The following is a 22,531-nucleotide window of genomic DNA, read 5'->3' as shown; positions in this document are numbered from 1 at the left end:
CTCGAGTGTAGCCTTGGCCTCATTGTTTCTGCCTTGTGTTTGTCGTTGCCTTTCTCTCGTTTTTCTGTTTCAACGTTCCCCTGAGATCCTGACCGATTGACGTCGGGTGAGAGAGCAAGGCAAGGGCACGACAAAGGCCATGGCGCCCGCGCGGGGGTCGCTGGAATGCGCCAGCGGATACGCCGGTTCGTCCGTCTGAAAAGCGGATCCACCATCTGAGCACTAACGAGCGGGCAACGGGCATGCCCACTTGCATCGCCCACCAGCCCCCCCTTCCCCGAGAACTCAACTGTGCTGCCACACTTGCCGTCCGCAACGCTTCCCCAAATACCTCATTCATCAAGGGAATCCATTGGGTTGCCTGTCCATTGTTTCCGCCGCCCGCCTCGAGTGCTGCCTGCCTGCCTGCCCGCACCGCGGCTCGGGAGCTGCGCGACCGCCCGGCCTCTTGCGCGCACAGACACATCCCTGCTACCGATTCTGGACCCCTTCTTTCTTCCCCTCCTGCAGCCTTGAATCGTGTATATTTACCTCTCGCTCGAGTCAAGCGCGGCCCAAACGAGCCGGTCGCCTTGGTGCTGCCCTATCAGCCCGCAAGTGCGCGAGCGAGCGCGAGCTCGACTCGCCGCGTGGCATCTCCAAACGGTTCCTTCCTACAAAAGTGATCACCACCCCCGGGGATGGATGCCGGGTGGTCGGTCGATGACGGCGCCATTCGTTTGGCCATGGCGCGGCCTTCCAACCCGCCTGCCCCAGTCGCAGCAGCTCCAGGGGGTTGTGCCGAAACGCAACGCAAAGCAGCGTCCAACCCAGCCGTTGAGGCACTGGACCAGATCCTGCCGACTCCCCCCGAGTACCCAGGTCAGACCAACGACCCTGCACACTGCACAGCCCAGTCGCCGGACAGCGTCTGGTGCCCGCCGCGACGTGCCGCCGCGCATCAACCTCTACCGGCCGGCTGGTCTAGCGTGATCCAGGCCGGGCGCCACCTCTTTGTATGGTACGTTGTCCGGGCTTCTGCCATCGCCCCAAGCTTCGTTTGAATCGCGATGCTGTGCGCCCGGGCTTTCAGCTTACCCGACTATGCATGGCGTCTGCTCCTCACTTCGTTGCGCCCGGGCAACTCCACTTGGATAGGCATGCGGATCGCAGGACCACCTTTGTCGACCCACGCCTCGATGATCACCTGCCGCCATCATTGCGGCGGCTCGCCTTGCCCACGGGCTGGGAACTTGAGTTTGACGATGACGATGAGCCCTATTTCATCTCCCACACGGCCCGCCGCACTGAGCGCCGGCCGTCGTGGCTCTCTCGTGCCCAAGACGATGCCCTCAATGCCTACTACGTCCAACTCTACTCTTTCCGGGAAGGGCAACGCACCAACAACCTTTTGCATCAAATTGATGCGGTACTTCAAGCGCGACCACCCGCGGGCAACGTCCCCTCATCCCCGCCCAGTGACGGCACGCGTACCCCGCCCCCGCCCTCGTATGCCGACTATGTGGGTACGAGTGCCCGGGAAGCCCCATCTGATTGGCCCGCCTTTGCTGTTCGACAACCGCCAAATGCGGACGCGCCGACGCGGCAATCCATGGGGGATGATGACTGGAGCTTTTGCAGCGATGACAGCCTGGAGCGCCCCGACATTGCACGCTTTGCCCTGCACAGCGTGGACCTGGACGAACCGGACCATACGACGGCCGTGGCCCCGACTCTGCCGCCGGGCTGGGAAGAGCATTTTAAAATCGATGCCCGCCAGGCCTACTTTGTGCACCCCGCGACACGTCGGGTCACCTGGTCACATCCTGGCCACATGCGGGCGCGCTACGCTCTGCACTTGGAGGACCTGCCCGCGGACTGGGACGTTATTGAGGAAAACCAAGCGTTGGTGTTTCTGCACCACGGCGAGCGCCGTGCCTTCTCGGCAACTGATCCCGAGGTGCAGTCGCTAACCAGCTCCCTACGCTCGGCCCCGCTCTCCTTGGCTTCAAGCTACGCCTCTAGTCAAGTGTCCGAGGCATCAGAGACGGACTCTGTGGCTTCGTGGTCAAGTAGCATGGGAGCCATTATCACGCAAACGGTGCAGCACCTCAAGGGCTGGTGGTCGCCATCAGCCACTTCCACCGAGCTCCCTCTCTTTGCAACTCGGGTGCCATCCAAGGTCGGCGCAGCTGCTGCAACCACCGACACTTTGGCAAACCAGCACTTTGACTCGGCGACAGACCTGACCCAAGTGACGGTGCTAAGCCATGTTCAGTAGTTGGTGTTGATCCAAGTTTTGTTTCCCTGTGTTCATCGAGTTCTTCTCTTGCTGGGAACAGCTGTTCCTGGTTTGGAAGCTATTTATCGCAGAGACAGTGCTATGGGCGTCGTTTTATGACATCTGGCACTACCTTTGCTCCCAATGCACGTGCAGTGACCTCCTGGATTCATTTTAGGGTTCCACGCCTCGCGTGCCTGGTGATGCTTATAGACAATTTGGTTACTCTTTTTTTGATTTTGGTGTTTTCTTTGAGAGTTTGTTTGTGCGACGTGATGTCGGATGAGGCCATCAAAATCGAGTCATCCAATGAGAAAACGAGCTGCAATTGTCCAGCTGTCACGCTCAAGGCGCGGTGACCAAACAGCTATTCGGATGGAAGTACTGCTCCTTGAAGAGCTGATCAAAGAGGTCGAGGACCTGTGTGACCTCGTGCCCGCGATATTCGGCACTGGGCAGAAGCCACACGCCATCGGCTGACTGGGGAAGGCGATCCAGGACGCGGGAGGTCATGCGCACGTAGCAGGCCTCCAGCTGATCATACGCCTGCAGCTCCTCGGACGACAGGCTATTGCGCAGTCCGCTCAGACCTGGCACAGGTGCACCCACGGACAGTTACAACGGCATATGAGCAAGCAGGGGGAGCAAAAACATCCACCCAGCCCAACCCAACCTGGCCCCCATCTGGTTTCAAACACGCGCACATCACGTACCAGCAGCAGTGGCGTTGTCTGTGTAGCAAGCACGGCAATTGGGATCATCAGGATCGTCCGAAGTCAGAGCATTGAGCACGGCAGGACCACCCAGGTACGGCAGCAAATGCACGCGCACATGCTCGACCGTTTTATTTTGCCCGGCATTAAGTTCGCCCAGCATCTTCACCAAAAAGTTACCCTACCACGTCGAGCCACACGGGAGAGAAAGCCAGTGAGAATACCAGTGACCTGGCTGGGGCGGGGGCATGTGTATGTGTATGTGTGGGAATGTGTATGTAACGGGAGCCATCGCCAAAAAAAAAAAAGCATTCAGAGGGCGCCGCACCCACGCACCGCATAGCAGACCACGGCCCGCTCATCGGCCTGGTCATAATGTGAGGTGTTGCAAACATCCTCCGAGTCCTGCAGGCCGCGCATACGGTCCCCAAACCGGGCACCAGACACCACGGCACCCGTGCAGGCCACCAGCGCCAGCGCCACAACCCACGACCGGTACAGCAACATCTTGAAAAACTGGAGGCCAAAGGTAAATTTGAAGGTGCAACAAGTCTACTTTTTACTGCACCAAGTTACATCAATTTGTCTATAAAATCTTCTGTAACTCTTTGTCTAGCTTCATGATCTCCTTCTTTCACGAACAGCAAATGTCAGATCAAATTCAAGACGATGAAGTCTGATAGAGCGCACACTTTTGTGCTCTTTGCTTTTGAAGACTCTCTCTCCCTCTAACTCTCTCTCTGACTCTCTCTCTCAAACTCTCACAAACTCTCTCTCTCTCTCTCTCTCAAACTCTCTCTCAAACTCTCTCTCCTCTCTCTCTCTCTCTCTGACTCTCTCTGTGAACGGAGAACGCCAAAATTTCGCCAATTTTTCGTCTTTTGTGTGTTTCTCGCTCTCTCGCTCTCTCGCTCTCTCGCTCTCTCGCTCTCTCGCTCTCTCGCTCTCTCGCTCTCTCGCTCTCTCTCGTTTTTTTTTTTTTTTTGATCTCCTGCTCTCGATCTCTTCTCTCATCCAGAGGGGGTGGACCTGCTTTATGGCGGCACATGGATCGACACACGGGCGCGGTGGCGCTGGCAGCGATGCCTTGGGGCGCATGCTGAGTCGCAAGGTTGGCCTTGTGGAGCATCACTTCAATGCCATGGCTGTGGCTCTGCACGAGGCCTTGCGGACCGAACTCAAGGTGGCGGATCGGTAAGACGGGCCTGGCGAGAGTGTGGCTTTGATCCACACCCGCACAAACACACCTCCCGTCGGCCCACGTTTGGCTCACGAACTGGGTGGTCGGCACTCGATCCTCAACACGTGTGTCGGGCCCATTCTGCTATCCCTCGTCTGCTCTTGTAGCTGGGACGCCTTTGCTGAGAGCGTGGCAATTTATTCGGAGCAGGAGACCCCGGGCGTCAAGGCGGCACTGGTTGGTTCAGCCTGAGCCCTAGCGCTACATCTGCTCTGCTCACCCATCACCGTTGCCACGATTTTGCAGACAGATATGGCTGACATCCTCAAAGAAGTCCAAGCCCGCCGCCGCGATATGGTATGCGTTTACGGCGCTGTACGCTACGCATCCGCACAAGTGCCAGCAGCCTTGAGCTTCGTACTGACCAGGATTGCTTCTGTCTTGCTGGCCTTGTTCAGCAACGCCAAACGCAGCAGCGTGTGCAGGATATTTTCAAGACTTTTCCGCCAAACTATAAATCCATCAAGGTGCACCGCGCCCCGTAGGACCTTGACTGCCCACTGACTCAGGAGCGCTCCCTTCTTTTCAACGCCGCGTCGTGCTCTCACCCGAGCCTGTCTGTCCCCAGACGGATCTGGCAGAGCGCGAGCGGCTGCGCGGCAAGCTTACCACGAAGGAAAGCGCTCTGGAGCGCCAGCGCATGCGTGACCCGACCAACTCATCCACCTACAAAAAGTTGAAAACAGAGTTGGCTGGCTGTCGCGGCGAGGTGAGAACCAGCAGGTGTACCCCACGTCCCATCGTATCCTTCTCACATCTCTGGTCTTGATCTTGTTGGTCAAAGGTCAACGAATCAACAGAATCTGTGTGCAAAGCCATGATCCGCCAAGAAACCCGCAAACTGGATGTCCTTCGCGTATGCTTTGCCGGCCCATGCACTTCTCAGCCTTCGCAGGCGCCGTGCCCATGCACTCAGATTTGGCTCAAAAAATGTGTCGTGTGCTTGGCAAACAGAATACATTCCGTGACATGATTGAGGCTCAAATTACGTTCATGGCTCAAGGCCTACAAGAGCTGTCGGACGGACAAGCAGCTCTAGATGAGATCAGTGCCATTGATGACCTGAAGGAAATTTCCGAACAGGCTGATCACACACAGAGTGGTGATGTCGGTGACGACGACCAGAATCAGGACCCCGATGTCTCAATCCGCAAAAAGGTATTTTTTTTTTTTTTCAAAGGCGCAGCCAATGGGCACTGGCACATTTTCCATGGCTTGAACGAACAACTCTGTTACAGATGTCATCGCTTGTGGTCCAGGGGCTACCGACTCAATTGCTTCATGACTGCGCATCCTGGCTCAACTGCCTTCTACTTGCAACCTGTAGAACAAGAAGACACGTGCCGCACCGCGTGGGCGAAGCCGCAGCTTCCGAGGTGATGAAGAGGAGGCTGAGGATCGCCTTTCGGAGGACGACCACGATGATGATGACGACACCAACCATGACCGCTTGAACGTGAGCAACGCTCGGCGCCCAACGCACCGAAGTCTCAGCCGCGAACGCCGCAGTCGATTGGACGATGACGACGTCAGCGAGGAGTCAATCGAGGCAGCCATTGTTCCGCGCAAGCGACGATGAGTAGCTTGCCAATCCGGCCCGGCGACAGGAAAAATGGACATCTTCAGTGCTGTGTTTTTTCGAATACAGCTTGAGTGAGTGTCCTTTTGTTTATTATTATCGGTCTGTGCCACCGTTCAGACCCTCCACTTTCCGGCCACAAACACGAGTGCTGGACGTTGAATACAGCCCACCCACCTGAGTGAGGCCACCGTTCAAAGGTTGTGAATTGGCTGTTCCCAAGATAACGCCTTCTTTGTATGATGAGATGCGGTTTCAGAAAAAAATAATTCATTCTTTCCAAGAGTTGCGAAGGTGCAAAACCCTAGCTTGCCTACGCAGTGGCCCAATCCTTTAGACAGAGCTGGCGCACGCGAGTCAAAAAGTCGGCATGCTCGTTGTCATAAAGCATGCCATCTACGCTCATCTCTTGCTCCGGCTTGACACCGTCACGGCATCCGGCATCGAACTGCAGGATAGCAATTTTCATATGAGCTATTGTGCGATGACTACCACTCCAACATGACGGGAAGAGAGGCTGGGCATGCAACCACTGACCATATCGCGCAAGACAGTGCGCTCAAAATCAGTAGTGGGCAACTTTGGGGCCAGTTCTGATCGCAACGAGCAAAGAGTATGCAAAGTGGGTATCAGGACCCCTCAAATGACACCGAGACAACTACAGAACAAAGTACTGGATGTCGCATGCCTACCGTTGGTAGATGACCGCGCATGCGCGTCGAGAAGAAGCGTTGCACAAGCCAAGCCCAAGGCGCCCCAATTGCTCACGCCAGCCGCAATCAAAAATTGAGTGGATGTCGTACATGCAATGTAAAACCCAAGCGAGATGGCGCATTCCACAAGATGGGACACCTGCCATGGCGCCAGAAACCAGGAGCCTGCATCAAGGCGCACGAGCTGCACAAGCGGTCTGGATCGAATACCAAAGAGGAGAAACACAGGTCATTACGGCCACAGGGTGTGTACGAACTTTGCCCATGCCCAATTCATTGCCCCCATCTCCAATCCCGATGGTAACAAGCTTTTTCTTCTCTGTGCAACCACAAAAAGAAAAGAAAACAGGGACGCAGCGAGGGGCAGATTAGCACTTGAGGTGAACGGGGTAAACGAACAAGGCGCGCTGGGATGCACCGAGGCTACCGCCCACCTGCGGCGTCAAAAAGAGCCTCGATATTGACAACGCCGTGCATTTTGCGGGCGCGCATGGTGCGATAGGACCGGGATTTGCTGAGCCCCGCGCGCTCAATGGCCACCAAAACGTCCACCTGCAGCTTGTTGAGCATGGCCTCAGCCGCATCATCTGCCGACGTGTATGAAAATCCCCCATGGCGCGAATGCTGTGAGCCCTGACGGGAATAACAAGCAGAAACCGGCCGTCTCCCGAGTTTCAAAAAGCACGTCTCACTCAAAGAGACACACTGGATCAGCGGCAGGTTGTGTCGACAACGCACCAGTCAGCTCGCCCGTGATGACCAACTCCAGTTGTTCCGCAACTTCTGGTGCTAAACAGCGCGCTTGATTGAAAGCGGCCTCGACCACCTTTTCGTTGATTGGCTCTACCACGATAGTTGACTGAACAGAACAAAAAGCAGGATTTGAGTCCTTGGTCACAAAGCATGTCACAAATAGAAAGGCACTTCCCGATTTTGAGAAGTCCCCACCCGCCACCGCCTTATTTGTTGTGTTTTGTTTTTTCTGCCCGTGCGTCACACTAGCAAACCAACGGAGAAGGTGCACGTTGCGTACATGTATGCCAAGTCGAGCGAGGGCTACGGCGAGTACTACGGCCCCGAGTGGACCATCCGATTCCGTTGGTGGGTCGGCCATGACGCAGGGGAACCCGGTAGTGATGAGGACACGCTTTGCACGTTGCAAAGCCACAGCACTGTGCCAAAGCTGGGTGGGCAGTTTCAGGTACTCGATGCCCCGCTTCATGGGATCTTCCCAAAGCAAGGCCTCAAGAGTGTTGATTCGCGCCTGCAAACGAGCTGGAAAGCCGGCCAGCCCTGGCATCTTGACGACCTCGCCCACTTCATCCTCCTACAACCAAGCACGTGAGTTGACATGCTTTGCGTTTCTCGCCGATGAGCACCAGTGGGCGAGCTTCCGCCTCCTTGAACCATCCATGTAGAACCAACCTTAAGATCGGTGATAAACATGCAGCCCGGTTTATGGGTGATGACAAGAGGCAACCGAGCCGAGACAACGGCCATGGAGCAGGTGACGCCACAAGCCCAGAAGCAGGGAACGTCCCCGGGCTCAAAGCGGACCGGATCGCCAAAGTCCGGTTCGTCAATATCGGTAATACCAAGTGCGAGGGGATTGCCAGCATGGATGACAGCGCCGTGTGCAAGCACACTCTCGATGGTGGCTTCGGTGGCTCGATCCACCATGTCAGCAGGCACGGGCCGCATGCTGACGACCATGGGTCCGTGAAAGGGGGGTACGGGGTCACACTGACGGTTGGTACTGATTGGTACAGGAATATCAACCATGCAAAAGCGGCCCGCCGGCATGAGAGGGAGGCAGCAAAATGACTTGAACAAGACGTGGATTTGTTTAATAATGGTGGCCCATGATCATGGCTCGTGGGTCAAATGAAGCAGGGGCCCAAGCTCACCGGTACATGCTGACATTGCAACCTTGCTCGATGTTTCGCACAGGCACTCCAGCATTGGTCAAACAGCGCTCAAAGCGAGTGGTCCTGCATCAGTCTGCCCTGGGGCACTGCGAAACAGCAGAGGACAGGGCCGACAGTTGAGGCGGCAGAATTCCTCAAATTGATCGGCGTATTCCTCAGGAATCATCACAATGTTGGCCTTGGGCAGGAGAGAGGTGGCAGGCATCATAACCAAGTACATCAGCATGAACATTGTGCGACGGGTGAAATAACAGCAGGAGAGCGGCTGTGGCGGTCGGACCTGTAAGTAGCCGTCGCAGCAACCGGACGTGGGCTGCATACCAAAGTGTCCGGGTGGTGGCGGAGTGCCCTCGGGTCCCTCGCTCCGCCCGATGGCAGCGCGCACCTCACGAGGATGTGCTGACACCCACTTCTCCATCTCGAACTAGTCTATCTACTCGAAGCTGCCAAAAGCTCACCAATCTCCCAACCAAGACACCACAAGGTCAACCCGTCCCTCAACTCCAACCCAGCTCAGCCATGAGGCGCACAAAATATCGTTACGATGATCCAAAAGAACGAAAAATTGCGGCAAAACGTCAGACAGTGGCTTCATGTGACTGGCTTCAAATAACTGGCTACCTTAATGTGGCTAACTGGTTCAAGGACAGCTGGCTGTCTGTCTGTCTGTCTGTCTGTCTGTCTGTCTGTCTGTCTGTCTGTCTGTCTGTCTGTCTGTCTGTCTGTCTGTCTGTCTGTCTGTCTGTCTGTCTGTCTGTCTGTCTGTATCCGGATGTATGTTCGGCTAATCTGCAGCTGTCACTTTCACACTTCTGTAAGTGTGTCGTCTATGTCTGTGTCTGCGTCTGTGTCTACCTGTGGCTGCATCTGCATCTATGGACGTGTGCTTGTGTTTGTCCACATGTTCACTTGTCCCTATTCCTGCCTGTGCCTGCGCCTGCGCCTGACTCTTTTTACGTGCCTGCCTCTGCCGCTACTCTGCCTCTGCCTCTGCTGACTATGAGCTTCCCAAAGTCAAGGATCACCTGGTCAGTTTATGGATGTTGGCAGTTGAATTCTCAATTATCGATCGTGTGTCGCAAATCAACCCGAAGACAATAATAAGACCATGGCCAGTTTGTGGGGTGGCTGTGGCCCTGGTCAGCTTGCTTTGACAAAGAGACACACAAAGACACAAAGTCACAGGTAACTGCCAAGCATGTGGTTGGCAACGCATATTAAGAGACGTAATGCCTTCAGAGCATTTGGCACAACTTGGAGCACCTGTGGGAATGGAAAAATTTGTCGATGCCCTCCTCTCCATCGGTGTCAGAATGAATGACCGGGCCAGTTAACCAAAAACCATCGGATTCATTCCAAATGCCCTGAATGTTGCAGATCAGCATTGAACAGTTGGACCGTCTATAGGAAAAGTGACTGAAGGCCTGAGTGACGTCGTCGATACACAGCTCGCTAGTACCGATACGCACTGTTACACCAATGTTCTTCCGTACACCACCAGCATTGTTTGGCGTTCCATTGGCAGAACCTGCCCTCGAGGAACGGCTCGGCCAAGAACCAGGCTCTGCCACCTGAACGACTGGCATCATCAACCTCGTAAATCGCACAAGGCACAAAATTGAGGAGCAATGTGGGCTGAGGACTGGAAAAACAAGCCTGCAAACATTTGTTGAAGCAGTCGGCCATCGCTTGGGCAGCCGATTGCGTTTTGACGCTTTGTTCATAGAACCTCAACTTTTTCTCAGCTCGACTCTTCTTGGCGACAAGACGGAGCCCCTTGACCTGCGCTGCATCTGCACGCTCGCGAGCCACCTCCGTGCAATCAAAGGCGTAACGCTCTCGGCCCGACGAAAAATGTGTTTTGGAAACGCCAATGCCGTCAGCTCCCGGCACCAGTCGCTGACTCCGAAACCGCTGCTTCTTGCTAAACGTATACTTGCGACGCAGGCGGTTGGTATACAGGTGCCATGCTCGCTTCTCCACCACTTCATTTCTGACCTGTTCTTGACGCTTGCCGGCGGTCGCCAACAGAAGCGTTGAGCTAGTCTCGGTCGATGTCAAAAAAGCATTGATAAGAGCAGCCACGTTAAGGCCCAGGCTGAGACATTGACCATGTATCAAGACAGCAGCCATGTCGTGAAGCATTTCAAACCCCGAGTCTACTGGCCCAAAACCAACGGTATTGAAGCTCAAGCGATTTTGCCCAAGCGTATCACCAAGGCGCTGAACGCGGCGCAAGATTTGCTCTCGAACGTTTGTTTTGACTTCTGTTCGACAGGCATCACCTTTGACACAATCAGCTTCGTCGGAATCGTCGGAATCGTCGGAATCGTCAAGGCATTTCCAAACCTCGATGTCATGGGAGCATCGCTCGAAGACATGGTCACTGGGCGCCCCATCACTGAGCCAGAGCACCATAATGCGCGAGCTGGCCTCTACTTCCGGTCCCAACAGCTCTTCAAGGGCCGTCAATCCAGATAAGTAAGACCCCTGATCACTGGCAACTGCCTTTGCAAGATCTTGAAGCTTTGACAAGAGAGCTGGACTCAGAGGAACCCGGTTTAGCTCAACTCTTGCTTCCTCTGCAAAGAGAATCAGGGAAATAGACAAGTTCTTCAGGGCGCTTTGAAGATCACGGCTGGCATTAGCCTGCAAGTCGCGAAAAACTTTGAGGAGGGACATGAAGACGACCTCTGCGCGAGACTGATATTGAGTGACGCCGTCCTCGCGCATGAGTCCACGACCATCAACCACCAGCACAATGTGGACGCTCTCAAAAACATTCACCAAACTCTTGACGTCATCTTTGCGTTGACCGTCAAGGCGCCAATGAGTGATGACTGTGCTTTTCGTTTCGTCGGTGATGTACACGACGCCATGATGAATCAACTTACACCGCACTTCACCACTTGGCCCTGGACGAGTTTTATCCTCGCGACCATACAGTGCTGCGTCCCTCAAGGTTTGAGGGGAAACGATAAGAGTGGAGGCTAGTTCAACGCGCATGGGTTGGACCTGAGCAGTCTGTGCTTTAGCAGCCGCTGCCAGTCTTTGAGCAGTCTTTGCTGCAGCAGCGCGTTTTTGAGCAGCCTTTGCTTCAGTAGCCCCTGCTGGTCCTCGAGCAGTCTTTGCTAGAGCAGCGCGTTTTCGAGCAGCCTTGGCTTGAGCAGCGCGTTTTCGAGCAGCCTTGGCATGAGCAGCTTTTCTTCGAGCTTTTTTTCTTCAAAAGAGCTTTGCAAAAGCAGCCTTCACTTGAGGGTTTTCAGGTCCAGCTCGAACAGTTTGACTTCGAGCAACTTTAGGTCGACGAGAAGTATTGGACTACAAGCATAGACGTATGTCCAGAAGCTACTGGAACACTCTGGAAGATATCAGTCCAGAATGATGTCTGATGATCCTTGACGGCGCTCGTCAAGGAAGCCTGTAGAACATTGTGATTGTTCCTGCCACCGAGATATAAGTACGGTCCTGTAGACCGGAAGTGGCATTCTTACTTTGTACCTCAATTTCCTCTGTTTGCTTTGTGAATTGACCACAAACAGATCATATCCTAAGAAGAAGCTACCTTTGCCTGAGCGGAAGATCTTGCATAAACCCGAGCAGCTCTTGCTTCAGCAGCTCTTGCTTCAGCAGCTCTTGCTTCAGCAGCTCTTTCTTCAGCAGCTATTAATTGAGCAGCTCGTTCCCGAGCAGCCTTTGCTTCAGCAGTCCATTCTTTTTCAACAGCTTTTTCCTGAGCAGCCTTTGCTTCAGCAGCTCGTTCTTGAGCAGCTCGTTCTTGAGCAGCTCGTTTTCGAGCAGCTTTTTTGGCAGCCTTTGCTTCAGCGGCCTGGTCTTGAGCTTGTTTTCGAGCAGCTATTTTGGCAGCCTTTGCTGCAGCCACGCGTTCTTGAGTAGCTCGTTTTTGAGCAGCTTTTTTGGCAGCCTTTGCTTCAGCAGCTCGTTCTTGAGCAGCTTTTTCCTGAGCAGCCTTTGCTTCAGCAGTCCATTCTTTTTCAACAGCTTTTTCCTGAGCAGCCTTTGCTTCAGCAGCTCGTTCTTGAGCAGCTCGTTTTCGAGCAGCTTTTTTGGCAGCCTTTGCTTTCGCGGCCTGGGCTTGAGCTTGTTTTCGAGCAGCTTTTTTGGCAGCCCTTGCCTCAGCAGCGCGTTCTTGAGCAGCAGCGCGTTTTTGAGCAGCCTTTGCTTCAGTAGCCCCTGCTGGTCCTCGAGCAGTCTTTGCTAGAGCAGCGCGTTTTCGAGCAGCCTTGGCATGAGCAGCTTTTCTTCGAGCTTTTTTTCTTCGAAAGAGCTTTGCAAAAGCAGCCTTCACTTGAGGGTTTTCAGGTCCAGCTCGAACAGTTTGACTTCGAGCAACTTCTGCTCGAGGAGAAACCTTTGAGAGGGCTACCTTTGCCTGAGCAGAAGCCTTTGCATAAGCCATCTTTGCCTGAGCAGCCCTTCCTTGAGCAGCCCGTGCTAGAGCACCAGCCCGTACATAAGCAGCCCATGCTTGAGCAACTCGTGCTTGAGAGCCAGGCCTCGCTCGAGCAGCTCGTCTTCGAGCAACCCGTGCTTGAGAGCCAGAGCAGCTTGTCCTTGAGCAGCTTCTGCTTGAGCAACAGCCTTTGCGTAAGCAGCCTTTGCTTGAGCAACTCGTTCTTGAGCAACTTGTGCTTGAGCAGCAGCCTCTGCGTAAGTAGCCTTTGCTTGAGCAGCCTTTGCTTGAGCAGCCTTTGCTCGAGCAGCCTTTGCTCGAGCAGCAGCCTTGATTCGAGCAGCTTTCGCTTCTAAAGCCTTTGCTCGACCAGCCTGTGCTTCAGCAACCTTTGCTTCAGCAATTCTTGCGTGAGCAAATTGTTTTCGAACGGCCTTTGCTTGAGCACTTCTTTTTGGGACAGCTCGTTCCTGAGAATGTCTTTGAGCAGCTTTTTTTCGAGCAACATGTTTTCGATTAGCTTGTTTGACAGCCTTTGCTTCAGCGGGTCGTTCTTGGGCAGCTCGTTTCTGGTCAGCTCGTTTCTGGAAATGGCTTTGAGCAGCTTTTTTTCGAGCAGCATGTTTTTGAGCAGCATATTTTCGAGCAGCTTGTGCAGCTCGTTCCTGGGCAGCTCGTTCCTGGGCAGCTTGTTCCTGAGAATGTCTTTGAGCAGCTTTTTTTCGAGCAGCTTGTTTTCGAGCAGCTTGTTTGACAGCCTTTGCTTCAGCGACTCGTTCCTGAGCAGCTCGCTCTTGACGTTCCTGAGCAGCTCGTTCCTGAGCAGCTTGTTCCTGGGCAGCTCGTTTTTGAGCGGCCAGTCGTTGAGCAGCTTGTTCCTGAGCAGCTTGTTCCTGAGCAGCTCGTTCCTGGGCAGCTCGTTCCTGGGCAGCTCGTTCCTGAGCGGCCAGTCGTTGAGCAGCTCGTTCCTGAGCAGCTCGTTCCTGAGCGGCCAGTCGTTGAGCAGCTCGTTCCTGAGCAGCTTGTTCCTGAGCACCTTGTTCCTGGGCAGCTCGTTCCTGAGCGGCCAGTCGTTGAGCAACTCGTTCTTGAGCGGCCAGTCGTTCAGCAGCTCGTTCTTGAGCGGCCAGTCGTTCAGCAGCTCGTTCTTGAGCGGCCAGTCGTTGAGCAGCTCGTTCCTGGGCAGCTCGTTCCTGAGCGGCCAGTCGTTGAGCAGCTCGTTCCTGAGCAGCTTGTTCCTGAGCAGCTCGTTCTTGAGCGGCCAGTCGTTGAGCAGCTCGTTCTTGAGCAGCTTGCTCCTGGGCAGCTCGTTCCTGGGCAGCTCTTTGCTTGAGCAGCTCGCTCCTGAGCGGCCGTTCTTGCTTCGTTCTTGAGCAGCTCGTTTTCGAGCAGCCCTTCTTGAGCAGCTCGCTCCTGAGCAGCCTTTGCTTGAGCAGCTCGCTCCTGAGCAGCCTTTGCTTGAGCAGCTCGCTCCTGGGCAGCCTTTGCTTGAGCAGCTCGCTCCTGAGCAGCTCGTTCTTGGGCAGCTCGTTCTTGAGCAGCTCGCTCCTGGGCAGCTCGTTCTTGGGCAGCTCGTTCCTGAGCAGCCTTTGCTTCAGCAGCTCGCTCCTGAGCAGCCTTTGCTTGAGCAGCTCGCTCCTGAACAGCCCGTGCTTGAACAGCTCGTTCTTGGGCAGCTCGTTCCTGAGCAGCCTTTGCTTGAGCAGCTCGCTCCTGAACAGCCTTTGCTTGAGCAGCTCGTTCTTGAGCAGCCTTTGCTTCAGCAGCTCGCTCCTGAACAGCCTTTGCTTGAGCAGCTCGTTCTTGAGCAGCCTTTGCTTCAGCAGCTCGCTCCTGAGCAGCCTTTGCTTGAGCAGCTCGTTCCTGAACAGCCTTTGCTTGAGCAGCTCGTTCTTGAACAGCTCGTTCTTGGGCAGCTCGTTCCTGAGCAGCCTTTGCTTGAGCAGCTCGCTCCTGAGCAGCCTTTGCTTGAGCAGCTCGCTCCTGAACAGCCTTTGCTTGAGCAGCTCGCTCCTGAACAGCCTTTGCTTGAGCAGCTCGTTCTTGAGCAGCCTTTGCTTCAGCAGCTCGCTCCTGGGCAGCCTGTGCTTGGGCAGCTCGCTCCTGGGCAGCTCGTTCTTGGGCAGCTCGTTCTTTGGCAGCCTTTGCTTCAGCAGCTCGCTCCTGAACAGCCTTTGCTTGAGCAGCTCGTTCTTGAGCAGCCTTTGCTTGAGCAGCTCGCTCCTGAGCAGCCTTTGCTTGAGCAGCTCGCTCCTGAACAGCCTTTGCTTGAGCAGCTCGTTCTTGAACAGCCCGTGCTTGAGCAGCTCGCTCCTGAACAGCTCGTTCTTGGGCAGCTCGTTCTTGAGCAGCCTTTGCTTCAGCAGCTCGCTCCTGGGCAGCCTGTGCTTGGGCAGCTCGCTCCTGGGCAGCTCGTTCTTGGGCAGCTCGTTCTTTGGCAGCTCGCTCCTGGGCAGCTTGTTTTTGAGCAAAATTTGCTTGATCGGACTTGACTTGCGCAGTCAGAGCTTCGGAAGCTTTGGTGTTGGGCGCATTTGGTTGCATCGACTTTGGTCGAGCCGCAAGCTGAACGGCCGAGGAAGATTGGGCGGCTGCTTGAGGACCTGTTGCATGCGCAGTACTGGCCAGGACGGCTTTGGATTGCACGGTTTGCAGGTGAGTGGTTATTGGAGCAGCATTTTGGCGAGGAAGTGGTGTTGTTTGAGTGGCTCACCTTTTTCATGCACGGCCTCTGGCATCGCTCTGGCACTCGTTGTCGAGGATGGGTCTGCAAGTACAGCTGCCGCTGGACTTGCATTTTGGGCAGGTCGCGTCGAGACAGATCGTTTATCTGACTGCTCGTGCATTTCTTGAGAAGCAGCTGGCTGCGGCTGCGCCTCTTGTTGATCAAGCCATGACAGGCTGTATAGTACCCAGAGCAAGCCGATCAGGCTGGCAGCGGCAAGCATAAACCAACTGTACAGCTCCATCTAGACGCTGAGGGGAAAAAAAAAAAAGAACAAGGGTCAAAGCCCTGGTCAACAACTGTTGACTGACTGCCCACACCCCAATCCATTCTTGTGAGAAGTCGAAGTGTATGAAGATGCAGCAGCAAAGCGAAGTCACTGTTTGTTTTTCGGACTGAACTTGTCATCAAAATGGGACGACACGCACACGTCGTGTGCCTACATGTACTTGATCCCAACATGTAAGTAAAATACTTTCGGATGCTATGGAGCGGTGGTGTGTGGAAGGGCGCGGCGCAGTGGGCAGCAGGGCAGCAGGGGATGTGAAGCAGCCGCGGAGGCTATATACATAGGGATCAATTATCGCTAGTAGATGAAAGTCTCAATGCGGTAGAGCGAATGCTCGCATGGGTCTGGCTCCATCAACCAGCCAACCAATAACCATCACGCGGATCGGAGAGAGAACAGGGCGGTCAGCTCGAGGTGGGTCGCATCTGCGGCAGAGAGACATCCAAAAAGGGATTGCTGGGAGACACAAAGGCAGTAGCAAAGTCCTGTAAAACCTTGCGCAAAGCAGCTTGCTGTGCCTGAGCTTGTCGACATGCCTCTTGAAGTGTTGCCACCTGATGGCAGATCCCCCAAAACCCAAAAGGCGTACCCACATTCAAATAAGTACATGGCATCATCTGTGCATGCTGGTCGAGCAGCGGCTTTACACCCTCGTGCATAGAGCCCTAGCCTTCCTCACCTGTGCCAGCATGCTTGCCTCAGTCCCCTTGTCCTCCTGCCGCGCACTCGTCTCACTCGTCTCAGCCATTCCGGCCGTCTATGCCGCACAGCATCAAGACCACAAAAAAAAGAGTAGGTTCGAAGCAGATATTGGCAAACATGAGATAAGGGTGTATGAAAGGGACACGTAGGCTCGTCGTCCATCGTACCGGGCGTGTGTGCAGCGAACGGGCCTCGAGATAGGCCTGACCGCATGGCCCAGTAAAATTGGCCCAGTGAGTGGGTGTGGAAGAGGCAATGCGAATCGAGGCGACAAGACTCGAGACCTGCCTGGTAAAAGGGGCTCTTGGTAAAGCTCATGCGCACCTGTAGCTCAGCTAGATCCTGCCAATACCGTGGCATAACAAGTCAATGGCGAGTATTAATCGCAGGTTTGGACAACTCGACGGGGGCCGCAACGCGCCAACATCAGCCAATGTCTCACCTTGTCGACATCACGAAGAGAGCGGTTGAGTCGTGGTTTTGCAATCGAAGTTGCCTGTAAACTTGCCGTGCATTGATCAGCGCTGCCATTTTTCTTGCGCCCTTTCCTTCGCCTCCGCTTCTGCGAGGCGGGCCGCGCTGCCTGTGCCGCACCGCCAGCCATCACCGTTGACGCCACTGCATCTCCTCTCCCACACTCCAGTGCCGAGCACTCAACAATTTGTTCCAAAAGTCCTTCCGCAACGTTGACGGTGCCAAAGGTAAATGACGATCTAATGGCAAGATTTTCTGCAAAAACTATTCAATCTACTACACAAAGTCGGCGCTCATGCCACAGGTGTAACCCTCATCCTCACGCCATATCACGCTAAATCATACCTGAAATTAACACCAGATCACGCCAGATTACTACATTTCAAGCCAAACCACACCAGATGCATAAATGTCAGACCGTTTCGGTGTTGTTGTTTTTTTTCTTGTTTTTCTGTTGCTGAGCAGATTGACGTTTTCGGCTCCTGCGACTCCCGCTCCCTCGGGCTCCCTCGGGCTCCCTCGGCCCGCTCTCGGCTCCCTGGGCTTGCTCACCATTGGGCTTTCGTCGTGTCTTTGCCATTGTATAAGCTCCCTCACCCTCTCTCGCCTTGCGTTTCTCTATTGCGCCGTTTCCTCGCTCGCACAGCGCCTTGTGTACGTCACAACGGTGTTGACGTTTTAAGCTTGGGTGCTTGTATTCCTGCTGCTGCTGCTGGTGACCGCCAAGACAGTGCCCTGCTGCTCGAAAGCTGTTGGTGCCAGGGCAGACTTGCTTTGCTGTAGACGCAGTGAACAGGCTCAACCAGCGCCATGCCCTGGCTCTGCTGCTGGGGTGGTGCGCGCGGCGCGCAACGTCAACAACGTCGTGCGCAGCGCCGTGAACAACGTCGTGCGCAACGCCATGAACAACGCCTGGCCAGACAGAGCCAAAGCGCCATGTTCCGAGCCTCCAACACCCCGCTGGCAGTCAGCGTCCGCCCTCGCGAGCAAACCCCAACCACACTCAGTGCCAGCCAGGGACCTCGTCGGCGCTCCAACATTGTTGATCCCGAGGCCGTAGACACGCATCTTCTTGGCACCATGCCAGCAACGGCAGCTGCCCTCCGGCGACAAAACGAGCAACGTCAGCTTAACTCGATTCAGCAACTTTTTGCGGGGCACATGGCCACAGCGCCCTCGACTGAACTGCCAACTCTCGGACAGAGCCTGCCAGACTCGACAGATCAGCCTCAGGCAGCTCCAATGCTCCCGCGTACCCGCTCTGCTCATCACAGCCGCTTCTCGTCGCGCGAGAGCTCAGGACGCACCTCGCCGATTGGCACACCGACCGGTAGGATGTCCCTCCTCTTAGTTTCTTTTTGATGCGTTTCTTGTGCAACACCAGTGCATCACTGGTCGGCTGATGATCAAGTCACTTCGAAGCCCCCCACGCTACCCGACTCCCCACACGTTGACCCAATCTACCTGCATGCTCCGATACCAAAGACACCCAGACTGCGAGTGCCACGCGTTGTGTTTGCTGCCCTTCTCAATCTACCCCGCTTGCGCTCCATGCCTTGGTGCCCTCAACTGGCTAGAACCGCGCGACTCCTTCCACTCCATGGACCGGGACGGAATTGGCATTCGCGTCAGTCGCCAGTCCGATGGCTCACTTACCCTACAGCTCGAGTCAGCAAGCCACGTGGGTCTCTTGCCTCCTTCCCACGACGCAAGCGATCGTCTTCGCCAAGTACAACGTGAACACAGCCGTCGATTGGACTTGAGCCACGAACAAGCCAGCGCCATCTCTGACCTCACCAACCCCGACCCCACCCCGGCCGGCTCGCCCCCGCGTCGAGTCGAAGACCTCATCGCCACGAGTCACCCGACCTCACTAGCAGAAAGTAAGATCGAAGGGTTCCCTTCAATGGGTTCTGCAGCTTCGCGCCCACCATCGCGCCTCACTCCATCTCTGCCTGGGAATACGTACAGTCCTGCTCGAAGTCCAGGAGATGCTGGCCATGGCATATCTCGATCAAAAGGAACGCGTTGGTGCCGAGGATGAGCTAAATCGCATCCGGGCCGATCGTGAAGTCGTGGAGGCCCACCTTGACGTTCTTGCATTGGAACAGGAGTACGATCTTCTCAATAGCCACTTGAGCCAAAGCGGTGAGCGGCTGCCGCATGCTACGAGCCACATTTTCACCGTTCTTGTCAATGCAGCCCCGACTCACAACTCCAATTTGAAATGCCCACCGCTGCCTTCCAATTGCTATTCCGTAGAAGGCGACATGCTACGAACCGCGGGCAAGCGTGAGAGAGACGAACTTGAACTCAAGTATGCCCCGTCCCAACTCTTGCTGACCTCCGTCAACGCCTGGTTTCAAGCGGCTGTGTCAACCGCTGTCACCACATTCATCTCTTATCGCCTTGTCCATCATTCACTCGTGCTTGGCATCCACGCGCAAACGCTTTCGCTCCATTCCCCGTTGTCGATAGACTGATTCACCGTCGCTGCATCACGATCATTGCTGAGACGGCTGCTGCATTGGCTCTGCTTGAGCGACAGCCTGAACATGAAGAAGCAGCCGAAGCACAGCGCTTGCGCATCCGAAAACAAATGGTGCGTGACTCTCCCGACGTCCAAGCCAGCTTACCTGGTGTTCCTGGGACAAGACCCCGTCATGCTTGGTGTTAACACAAACCTCAACATGTACACGATGCGGTCCACGCAGACTGTGCTTGAGCGCCTTTCTGTGGGTCAGTCCTCCACCATCCGTGACTTGCGCCAAGCCGAGCGCGATAGCAGTCATGAGCGTCGCAAGTCTGTGCGGTACACCGAGGAGCAAGAAGGGCGCAAAGCTACGCTTGAACAGCGCATTCAAGATTTGCATGACGCGTGCGTGCCCGGTCGACTCCTCGCTTGTCCAATTTCGCTCAATCATTTTGTTGCCCTGACACCCTGTGCCAGCCTCACTTTGCGACCCATGGTGTTGCTGATGTAATTGCTGCAGCGAGGCTTGTCAATCTTTTCGAGCGCAGCAGCTGCATGCACGCAAGACCGGCAAGGTAACGAATGCTATTCCTGCACATCGTTTGCCCGGTGACGCGTTGACTCACTCTGTCTCAACTCTCCGTTATTGCTGCAGCTGGAGCTCGTGCTGCAACGGGAAGGCTTGATGCGAGACTCGTGGCTAGCCATGACGGCTTTACCTGTGCATCAACTTCAGCGACGCTTATTCGTATCCTTTGAGGTCTGCCCGCCTCCTGCTATGCCAAAAGCTCCTGATATCGCACTGTCACCCGCCTCGGCCCAACCCTCACGTTGTGTTCTTGTGTCCATGTCCAATATCTTTGCCAGGGCGAGGCAGGCCGTGACTTTGGAGGCTTGGCTCGCGAGTGGATGGATCTCATGTGCAATGGTATGTCTCACCACTTGCCTCTGGCACTTGTGTCATCCTTGTTGTGAGATGATTCAATTGTGGAGGGGACTGCGCTTGGTGCGCGCTTGACTTCTGATACCACCTCTGTCCTTCAACTAGGTGCTGTTCGACAAGCCGTTCAACACAAGGCTTTGCTAGACGTCACCGGACATGCCCAACACTTGATGGTATGTGCTTTCTTTCTCTCTCCCCCTCTCTCCCTCTCGCTCCCTCTCTCTCTCTCTTTCTCTTTGCAGTGAGGCAAGCTAGCTGCGAAGAGCGGCTTGCCTTACTGCAATTTTGCTTTCGCGCTGTGCATCCTCAAATGGTATATTTGCGCTGATTCTTCCCGCTCACAATATCCACACTACCCTCGCTTGATTCACATGTCAATTGGATAGCTAAGCCCAACGATGACTCCCACTAAAGAAGCGCTCGATACCATTGAATTTTTGGGACGAGTTGTTGGACTTGCCCTATTTCATGGCCGACTTATCAATCCACATTTCAGTCTGATTGTGTACAAGGTAAGCTCTATTGGCACACTTGGTGTGGCTCTGCGCTTCAACAGGTACACAATTCCCACATTGAGGATACGTTGTTTGCTCGCAGATGCTTTTGGACCAGCCCTGCGCGTCTCTGGATGACCTTGCCACCGTGGATCCTGAAATGCATCATGGGTATGTTCTGGCAATTTGCGTCTTGCAATATGTATGAGAAGCACAGCCCAGCCTCACGCGTGTGGTGCGTTTCATCTCAGCTTGATGTCCTTGCTCAAGATGAGCGATGTTGAAAGTCTGGACATGGTTTTTGAAGTCACAGACCCCGATGGCAAAACTCATCCTTTGATTGAAGGTGGTGCGTGACGTCTTCGCGCGCGTGGGTCTGGGTGGGTCATAGTCCAATGATGTCTGCCGTACTGATCTTTTCTCTCCTCGCACTGTAGGATCGACCAAGCCTGTCACCGACGCCAATAAACGAGACTATGTGGATTGCTTGTTGCAGTGGCGGCTGAATCGTGGCGTTGCCGAGCTCTTGGAGGCCTTCAAAATTGGCCTCACCAGGTATGTACTGTGCTGCTACGCTGCGTCGCCCCTGGCTTTGCGCCGGACGATCGTGTCTCATCAAACTTGCACGTCCTGCGTGGTTTTGTCACACAGCTTTATTCCGCTCTCGGCCTTGGCTGGTTTCACAGCGCCTCGTCTGCGCCTTCTCGTCAGCGGCTTGCAGCAGATTGATGTGCGCGAATGGAGAACAGCCACAGCTTATGTCAATGGCTATGGCGAAGGTGTGGCCAAACTCTCGCACGCGCCGTAGACCTTACGTGTCGGGCGCGTGTTTGCTGTTGTTATTGTTTTGTGTGGTTTAGTCCTTGTGTCTTTGCTTTGCCTGCCTGCCTGACTGCTGCGACGTGGCTCACTGCTTGCAGATGCGATCCAAGTACAATGGTTTTGGCAGTGGGTCGACCAAGCTGACGAAGCGCAGCGTGCCAAGTTGTTAACCTTTTGCACCGGCTCGACTCAGCTCCCGGCGCAAGGCTTTCATGGCCTGAGTGGAATTCACGGCTATTGCCCGTTCGTCATCGCCAGGTTGGTCGACTGACTTGTGTTGTGCCCATGCCGCGGCGTGACTCGTGCTTGCGACTGTATTCGTTCCTTGGCTGACTCTGGGTATGCCTTCGCGTACGGTGCGCCAGGGTTGGCGATGTGGACCGTTATCCAGCCGCGCACACCTGTGTGAATCGCTTAGACCTGCCGGCATATGCTTCGCGAGATGTGCTTCATGCTCGCCTCAGCTTTGCCGTGCAAGAGACGGAAGGCTTTGGCTTGGTGTAGCGTTTCGTTTTGTAATGTGCTAGAAGTAGGACCTGTGGCCCTTTTCTTTGGTGGTGAATAACCTCGTGCCAAGCCAAACGACCGTCGTCCATATAGTCTCGGTTCATGGTTCTGCTGTGCCACTTGCCGCTGTGCGGAAATAGATGGAGTGGTCGTTGATGAACCAGCTGCCGGTCACAATCGAACGAGATCCTTCATTTCTTTTTCGAGGCAATCGTTTCTGCCCTTTTCATTGGCCTCTGACTGAACAAACTGCAA

General features: G+C 54.9%; 1 protein-coding gene across 1 annotated transcript; it reads left to right on the top strand.

Moving 5' to 3' along the window:
• Positions 1–725: 725 nt before the first annotated feature.
• Positions 726–22,273, top strand: MONBRDRAFT_18151 (uncharacterized protein; the record flags this gene model as incomplete). Its single annotated transcript, XM_001743996.1, has 11 exons — positions 726–1,000; positions 1,138–1,313; positions 5,345–5,463; positions 20,172–20,270; positions 20,378–20,469; positions 20,845–20,965; positions 21,051–21,137; positions 21,339–21,502; positions 21,599–21,726; positions 21,868–22,027; positions 22,135–22,273. 11 exons carry the CDS (start codon positions 726–728, stop codon positions 22,271–22,273), a joined length of 1,560 nt encoding a protein of 519 aa, XP_001744048.1.
• Between the last annotated feature and the right edge of the window lie 258 nt (positions 22,274–22,531).

This window comes from Monosiga brevicollis, genomic scaffold, assembly GCF_000002865.3.
Source record: "Monosiga brevicollis MX1 MONBRscaffold_4 genomic scaffold, whole genome shotgun sequence".
Classification (NCBI taxonomy): Eukaryota; class Choanoflagellata; order Craspedida; family Salpingoecidae; genus Monosiga; species Monosiga brevicollis.
The sequence above is the reverse complement of the archived record's forward strand: the minus strand, read 5'-3'. Positions and strand labels throughout refer to the sequence as shown.